General features: G+C 26.6%; 1 protein-coding gene across 1 annotated transcript; it reads left to right on the top strand.

The window, feature by feature from the left end:
- Window positions 1-4,893: 4,893 nt before the first annotated feature.
- Window positions 4,894-5,625, top strand: LOC108482674 (LIM domain-containing protein PLIM2c-like). Its single transcript, XM_017785796.2, has 2 exons — window positions 4,894-5,147; window positions 5,239-5,625. The coding sequence occupies exons 1-2, from the start codon at window positions 5,037-5,039 to the stop codon at window positions 5,482-5,484; spliced, it is 357 nt and encodes a 118-aa protein (XP_017641285.1). The 5' UTR covers window positions 4,894-5,036; the 3' UTR covers window positions 5,485-5,625.
- Window positions 5,626-9,514: the final 3,889 nt, after the last annotated feature.

Genomic DNA, 9,514 nt, shown 5'->3' with positions numbered 1-9,514 from the left:
TGCGCGTTTCATAGGGCACTCAGTTGAAAATCAAAACGAATTACAGGGTAAAATTAAAATTTAAAAGAAACTCGATTCCAAAACAATAAAATGCGGAAGGACTATTCGAGCAATTAGCCCTTCTGTTGAAAAACACGCGGACCTTCGGGCGGATGGGTCGGGTTGTGGGTCACCTCCCCCAAAACGTCACCGTTTTGGGCGTCTGGGGGGCCTAATAAAACGGCGCTGTTTTGATTTGGTTATTTAAACCTTTTTTTTTTAAATTTCATTTCTCCTTCACTTAAAAAAAAAACAAAAAGGCCTTCAAATCCTCTCCCCCTCTCAGTCTTTGGCCCCGATCTCCGATCACTGGACCGGTCGATGTCCACCGCGTCTCCGCCACCGGCGACCGTCGTGCACGGCGGTCAAAGGTAAAAATCTCCATTTTTTTTGTGTTTTAAGATGTATTTATTTTTATTTTGTTTATATTATATATTTATACATATATGGGTATAGAAGGAGTAGATTCGGTCATGAAATAGAAACGAAAAAGAAAAACCAGTCACCTTAGGCCTACGGTTTCGATTTCTGAGGGTTTTGGGTTTGATTTGATGTCGTTTTTCTTACTTTGATCGCTAAAGTTGCTGTTTTCTTTGCTTAAAAAAGATCGAATGCTCTTGTATTCATCAAAAGTTGTCGAAAAAATAAAAAATCCCACAAAAATGTTCTTGACTTGGCTTTTTAAAGCCATTTTACATGCCTCTTCTCTTTACTTTCTGTCTTTTCTTTATTTAATACTTGCAGGTAGTGGAGCAAATGGAGGAGTAGGTGGTTGACGTGACAGTGGCGGTGGCAGCAAAGGCGGTGGCCAGGTTCTGACATGGGGCGGCTAGGGTCAGGCTAGGCTAGGGTTTTCTCTTTTTTTGTTTGTTAGGTATTGGGCTAGGGTTTGTTTTACTGTTTGGGTTAGGATAGGTTGGGTTTGGGTCTTATTTGTAATTGGGTTTAAGTGGGTTTGGGGTTTTGTTGTTTGGGTGGTTTTAAGTTTAGTGGGCTGGGTGAAATTGGGTTTGTGCAAAATTCTCTAAGGCATTGAAATAAAGCGAAAGCAAATTCAAAGCAAAAAAGCAACGAAAGAACTGAAAAAGCCACCATAAATCAATGCACAAAGGTTTTTGAATAAGTGTTCTCAAATATATTCAGTAACTTTAGGGAAGACCTCTATTTATAACTGAGATCCTCTAGATCCAACAGTACAGTTTAAATTACACCCATGGTTAAGATCAAAGCCTATCTATAAGATAAGAGTCCTAGGAGATTTAAACACTATTCAATCTTATCCCTTAGGGTTACAAAATATTTACCATCATAACTCTACTTTTACTGGAGTGTTTCACTTGGCCACCAAGGCTTCAAGTAGATAAGTTTCTTCATACGTTCCATGAATTGAGCCAGTTTAAGTGGGTCAAATGAACTACATTTAATCAGTTGACCTCCATGAGACGTTTTGTGTGCATTTGTCACGGGCTTTGATCCGCGCTCATGACACAATGCCCTGGTCGATCACCTGTCTCAACTAGAGGAGTAGCATTCTTCATTTTTCAAAGCCACCAGCTAGATTTGTACTCCAGACGACCCACCCGCTTCAATGCAATAAGGGGCCTATTTAGGCTAAACAACCTTATACTAATTGAAGGCATAACGAAATAGATCACACAGTGTACATCCTTCACACTTTGCATAATGACAACCTTCCTCATAAGAACCTACCACATTAAGCTAGTGGAAAGGATCGATCTCTCAACCCTAAAAATACTCTAAACAAATCTCTTTATCTCCTTGTCATTTTGTTCCTTGCTAGTTCTCCGCCTTTTTAGATGAACCAACCTCTACAAAACCACCACTATCTCTCCTTACCTTCTCCCTCTTCTCCTCCCTTGTTCTACTTTGTATCAACAAATATTGTAACATATTGTAACAACACAAATGATGTTATAACAACATATTGTAACCACATGAATAACAGAATAGATAATATTAATGGTACCATTAATAAGTTGACATTTTTACTTATATTATTATTATTATTATTATTATTATTATTATTTTCGATTTTATTTATCTAATATAAGGTTTGATTTGTAATAAAAACTAGACTATAAAAAGTATTTAACTAATCAAAATTGATTCGGGATGAAAGTAAGAAATTATTTAATTAATGTAGTTGTATTCATTAAATTACATAAACATTTATTTCAACATGAATTGGTTTTAAAGAAGAGTTGTTGTCGAATAAAGGTTATTCGACATGTTCCATATATGAATTATTTTTAACATAGTTGTTTTGAAATATAATTATTTTAAACAAGAATCGTTTTGAACATTAGTTGTTTTAAAATGATAGTTGTATATAATTAGGGTAAACTTTATAGTAATCTAACAATAATTTTTTTAAAATGTTAGCGTTTTGAAATTTAATAATTGTGTTTTTTATTAGCATAATGATATATTTGGACCTTTAATGTTTACACATTTTATCAATTTAGTCCTAATTCTAAATAACTCAACAAATTTAATCTTCAATGTTTATATGTTAAGTCAATTTAGTAGTAATTCTAACAAATTTAACAATCAACATTTATATGTTCTGTCAATTTAGTCTAGATGCTAAAAAACTATTATTATATCAATAGGAAAAGAGTTCTATCATCTTTTCATTAATGATTTTACTTTAAAAAAATGAATTTCTAAAACTTAATAATTAAATTAAAATTCATTTAGATAATAAAATAAAATGCACTATGAATATGTAATTTCCTCAAAAAATTAATGATTTAAATAGTAAATAAAAGTTTTAATAATTAAATTATTTAACATGATTTAGAAGAAAAGATGATGTGGAGTGAAATAATAATTTCATTTGGGATTTAAACTAATGGAATTTTATATTAATATTGAGCATTTCGAAGTATGATTCTGATACATTTGTATATAAATTTTCGTGGTCGGTTTTTTATTAATTACTATATGGTTTCTTTTGGATAATATTATTTATTTATTACAACAATTAAGTTTAATGAAGGAAATAGCAGTTGTCCCCCAAACAAAAGATGAAATAAAAAGTTCAGCAAACAGATCAAAATAAAATAATAATTTATTTCTCCTCTATCTTTTTATTTAATTTTTCGTATTTTAATATATCTGTTAATTTTATTAACGTGACATCCACGTGGCAGTCTACGCAGTGACAAAATTAAGAGATCTGGTAAGGACCCTAGCCCCGTTTAATTAGGAAATTTTATTTTAACCCCTCTTAAAATATAAACCATTCAAATTAAGTTTTTCACTTTTTAAATAAATGGAAAATTTTCATTTTTTAGCACCTTTAAAAATATAAACAATGTAATTTAAGCATTTTAGTAAAAAAAAAAAAATTAACGTTGGCCCCTCCAAAAATCTATAATTTTCTCTCGCCCCCAAATAAAATTTCTAGCTTTGTCCCTGAGTTCATGTGTATGTCATGTTAACAATTAATTAATTTTAAAAATAAAATATTTTTATACTTTTAAATAATTTTACTAATTTTAATTCTTTAAAAATAATTTTTATATTCTTTTGAATTTTTAAAATTTTAAAAAATAATTAATTATTAACATGACATGACATCCCGTCAACAAAGTTATTAGATATTAACTTTTTCGTCTATTTTAAAGTGATTTGATAAATAATATAAATTTAAAGACTATTTTAATCATAAAACCTCTCAAAGCTAAAATATTATACATACATTCAAACTTTAGAATAATATATATATATATATATATATATATATCCTAACTACAAAATAAAAATAATTTATCTAAATTTTGATATAATCCTAGTTAATATCGTATAAGTGAATATATTATTTTTCTATTAATATTTATATATAACGATATATCGTTATGTTATTATTTTGAATTTATTCATATTTTAAAAATATTTTAATATATATGAAAATATTCATAAATTAAATAAAATTTAATATATAAATTTTAAAAATATAATACATTATTCAATAAATCCAAAAATATAATACTTGCCATAAATCCTTCCGGTAGTTCATTGTAGTAACTCAAAAATAATAAGATATTAGTTTTTTATATTAAATGTTGTATATTATAATTAAATTTGATTAAGATAATATATTTTAATTAAAATAGTTATTTTAATTAAAATAATTTATTTTTAGCATTATTCAAGTTGATTAGTTATATATCGGTTGGTATACATTATTCGATAATAAGAATAAAATGAGGCAAAACGTAGTGGTACGACCAATACAAGCCGAAGTTTTCATTGTAATGCAAAGTATAGTTTAGGGTCTGATTTATTATTAGAACGAGATGTACCAATTGATAAAATATGAGTATATATATATATTTTAAATGTATGAAAAATTAGGGATAAATATAAAACTATACATGAACTTTAGTTCAATATATAATGTCATACATGAACTTTGATTTTTGTGTAATTTTATACATGAAATTTTAATAAGATTCGATAAAATAAGCACCTTTTACGCTAATATATTGCATACATAAATAGTTATATTAATCAAATATAAAAATAAATATATGTATTCGTTTCTTTAAATGTGTACAATTGAATCAAAATCAAAGTTTAATATATATATACATAAACGACAATTCAAGTTTATGTGTATAATTACATGAAATGGGGTTAATGTACTAATATAATTTAAATCCTCCATGAAAGAGTTGGTGATGGATCCTTGATGACCCTATTCTTAAGGCACAAAATATTATACATACCAAGAAATTAGTGATGGAGCTTTGATTGTGTATCCTTAATAAATATCCTCCACTAGTTTTGCTATTTTTACTCTTAAAATCTGCCCTATTTAAGATTCATTAAACACCAAACTGAAACAGGCAATAAACAAATCATATCTGAGTTTTGTTTTCTATCTCAAGAACCTTTTGAGTTAGAGAACAAAACTCAGTGTTGTCTTTAATTGAAACCATTTATTATTTGTAATAATTGTAAGAAAAATGGCATCCAATGGGACAACAGAGAAAAAGGCTGGCAAATATGCATCCTTCTTCTCCGGTACACAAGACAAATGTGGAGTTTGCAAGAAAACTGCATACCCATTAGAGAAGGTCAGCTACTATTTCCAATTTTGCATATAAGACACTCTTGTTTTGTATTTTATTCAACTTGATACGATTTTGAATAATGTTTAATTGACAGGTGACAATGGAAGGAGAAATCTACCATAAAAACTGCTTTAGGTGTTCACATGGTGGTTGTGTGCTTACAACATCTTCATTTGCTGCATTAGATGGTATCCTCTATTGTAAGATTCACTTTGCTCAATTGTTCAAAGAGAAAGGCAGCTATGCACATGTTACCAAGGCAACTGCCATGAAGAAAACCTCATCAGAAGCCAAGACAGAAGATGATCCAACACCAGAGGCTGAAGCTGAAGCTGAATAAGATGATTCTTACAATAGGGATTTGAATTAGGTGTTTAATTTTTTACTGGTTAAGCTACATTCCATTACTTTTTTTTTTTTTTATCACCATTCATAAGTATGACTTATTGAAAGTAATGAAAGGGATCTTAACTTCTGTTTATTTTCACTCTAGTTCTTCCAATTCTTCAACTTTGCAAGCATTTTTGAGACCAAGCTAATGTCTACTTTAATGTAGTGATTGGGAGATGGAGGGTTTTGATAAATGGAAATTTATTTTGATTTTTTTACTTCATATAATAATATTATATTAGAGTCTTAATTTGTATGGAGTGGTAATTAAAAGATTAAAACTTTTGTTACTTCCATCCCTTACGTTCAATACGAGTTCAAATCATATTATTCCAATATTGTATCAAAAATAATATATTATATTAACCTTAAAAAATAATTATATTTTAAAATTAAGAGCTCTTTTTATTAAAAAGAAGAAGAAGAAGGATAAAATAAAATAAAATATGAAGTCGATTAAGTCTTAATTCAATTGGAATGAGCATTATGTAGAAGAAAGTGGGTTCGAGTGTGTTGAAGCACATTATCCTCTTATTTACGAATTAAGGAGGGACTATGAGTAATTATAGACATTATGTCAAAAAAAAAATATGATCAGAACCTATAAAAATAGTGATAGTTAGGTTGTGGAAATAGAAGATGGCGACAAATTAGGAGAAAAGATATATATATCTTGTTCCATATTTAATGTGCCATGTGTCAAATCATCATTGATGGATCAAGAACAAGTGGCTAATTAGTTTGGGCTATAAGCCTAGCTAAAATGGTACAATAATGTGTCTTGGGTTATTTTCAGACTTCATTTTGAGCATTATTATAATTAACCTCTTATTTTGTTCGATTTCTTTGAATTATTCACTGCTTTTTAATTAATTAATATAAAATTATTTTTATTTAAATTTTATGAGATAATATAAAATTTAATAATAAATATATAATTTTATTTTAAAATTTAAATTTTTAATGTATTTTTTACTAGGTAAAATTAATAAAATATTATTATTGGCATTTTATTTTTCGTTGGATTGATTTTAAATTTACCCAAAAGCAAAAGTATGAACAAATTGTAATTATTTATCATTATACTTTATTTTGATATTTATCATTATATTTTAAAAATTAAATAAATTTTCCATTCAACTCTTATATGGTTACATTTTATTATTAATCTTTGAATTTTATTAAAATTTATTAAGAATTTTGATTTTTAATTAAAATTTAACACTCAATATTAATTTTGGTGATTTGAAAAATAAATTATTAAGAAAAGAATTATTTCAAATACCATATTTTAATAGTTAACGATAATTTAATTTATAAATATTAAAATAATAAATTAAGTTAGAATTTTTGTTTAATGCAATAAAAACTTAAAAATAATTGATTAACTTAATATTATTGTTGAGACAAGTTTTTGAAGTGGCCTACTAAGTATCAATCAAAAGTGGCCGCTTCTGTCATCCTTGCAACAACTTATTACTAGCTATATTTAGAGTTGACAATTTATTGAAACAAAACCTTTGACTTTGAATTGTGTCGATATTCTAGATATATGTAGGCTTGACTTTGAAGACCAATCCATTTAAAGCAACTTTCCTTAAAGATTAAATCGGTTCGGATCAAGCAATTAGATCCCTTGAATTGTAGAGAACAGATCGAGATCACATTGAAAAATGAATGTCAACAGTCTATTTTATATTGGTCTTTATTATTATATTGTTCGCTACTATTTTATAGTTGCTATATTAAAGGATTAGATTGTAATTGATCTCTAGTGTGTTAGCAAGTCCCGAATACTTCTATATATTGAGAGACTTGTATAGGTTTTATATAGAGCATAAAGAGCACTTTATTGTTAATAGAGTATCATATTTTTGTGATCGCATTTGTATGTAAACAACTTGTGTTTATAGCCTAAGTTTTTAGGAAGAGAATTTAAAGGTTAGCGATATAGTATTTAGGAACAAAAGTGAGTTTATACATTATTAAGTGTTAGGACATGATTTATTTGCTGCATTGATGAAAAAGATAGTAGATTTACTCATTGAGCTAAGCTCTGCAAATGTAGGAAAATTAAATTGTGTAAATAACTTGTGTGCCTTTTATTTACTTGTTTTAAGTTGTTCATTGCAGTGGCGATTGAAATGGCCACTATAGCCAAACATTTCCATTAACACTTTGTGTTTCAAGTAATTAACAAATGTTTAATTTAACAATTTTTTAAATATAAAAGTAAAATGTATAATTTTTATTAAAATTTATATTTGAATATTTTAAATTATAATTAAATAACAAAATTCAATCAAATAAAAGTAAATTAACAAAATTCAATATAAAGTTAAAAGTATAGTGATAAATTCATCTTTAGTTTATAAGGACACTGATAAATATAAATAGTGACAAACTCCAATTTTACAACAAAATAATTTAAAACAAATTTATATTCTAACTCTTTTCCAAATGAATCATTTAAAAATATTATCTATGCCTTATATTTAAAAAATCTATAATAAAATAAAATAATTTTTTGAAAATTTTCAAACATGGTACATATATTAAAAATCAAATTGAAAAATTTTATAAATATATAATTTTAACACTTGAAATAAATTAAGGGATTGTTTATATAAAAATTAAAAATTAAAAATCTAAATAAAATCCTATAGATGTCGAGAAAAGAGTCTTACCAAGTGTCCAGCAACAACCTATAAGGAGATTGTATAAATGTTATGGGCTGTTTCACAAATTTTTATTGACCTCTAAATTCCATTAGTTCTTTTTTTATTCATTTAGATTACTGTTAAATAGCAATGAACTATTCTCGATTTCCAGATTCCCTTTATAGTTTTTTTTCTTTAAAAATATTGATGGTATTGTCAAATAATTAAAAATATGAAACTTCCAACTAATATCAACTTCACATGTAACAAATTTTAATCAAATTTATAGTCTAACAAATTAACCTTTTAATAATTTATATTAAAGAAACAACATTTTCAACCAAAAACCATGATAATTTTTAATTAAATCTAAATTATTCATTCTCTTCTTTTCCTAGCCCCATAATCACTTGATTCAGGATAATTTTTAAATTAAATTTAACTTATTCTTCCCTCTATCCCTTTCCCCATTAATATTGTTTTTCTTTTTCCTCTAAATCTATATTGCTTTTTTAGCAACTCAATATTTATTAACATGCCTCATGCCCCTAATGTTTAGAAAATAATCTCTTTCAATATTTTTTAACTCCATATTACGAGGTAGATTTGTGGTACAAGAAAATTAAAATCGAAAATGATATTTTATATTTTTTCTTCTTTCTTTAAAAATCTATGAGAATGATTAAAGAAATTTTATAAAATGGATACACCGAGAAAAATGATAAATAATGATATTTGGAGGAAAAGATAGATATCTTAAAATCGAAAATGATATTTTTATATTTTTCTTCTTTCTTTAAAAATCTATGAGAATGATTAAAGAAATTTTATAAAATAGATACACCGAGAGAAATGATAAATAATGATATTTGGAGGAAAAGATAGATATCTTCATCTTTGGTTATCATATATAAAACACATTTATCTCGTTTAGAGAGATGATGTATTACAATAGGGCTTTTAAAATGTTTCTTTTCTTTTTGCATTTTAGATGAACATATGAATGATTATCTAAGGAATTGTAATATTAAGCTGCCGACTGTAAAGAAATTTAATTAAGTGGTTGTCGATTAATGATATAATTTATTATTAAATGGACATGAATATGAATTTACAAATTTGTTTATGTATTTAACTGCTAGTTGTATGGATGAAAAGAAAATGCAAATTCAGCTACTTGTATGGGCGAGAGGGCATCAAGTGTTTATTGATTTGGAGTGTCATGTATTTTTTTTATTTTCTTTTAACAAAAAAATTCAATTTATATAATGGAATAAAAACCAATTTATGTGGTAAAACAAATTACTTTTGAATAAAAAA

This window comes from Gossypium arboreum, chromosome 1 (assembly GCF_025698485.1).
Source record: "Gossypium arboreum isolate Shixiya-1 chromosome 1, ASM2569848v2, whole genome shotgun sequence".
NCBI lineage: Eukaryota > Viridiplantae > Streptophyta > Magnoliopsida > Malvales > Malvaceae > Gossypium > Gossypium arboreum.
Note: the sequence above shows the minus strand (reverse complement) of the source record. Positions and strands in the feature narration are given on the sequence as shown.

What these genes read in the sequence shown, in the direction of transcription:
- LOC108482674 (XM_017785796.2), top strand. Translation starts at nt 5,037, where the DNA reads ATGGCATCCAATGGGACAACAGAGAAAAAGGCTGGCAAATATGCATCC. An exon ending in CTGCATACCCATTAGAGAAG is followed by an intron (nt 5,148 to 5,238) that starts GTCAGCTACTAT and finishes TTTAATTGACAG; the next exon opens with GTGACAATGGAAGGAGAAAT.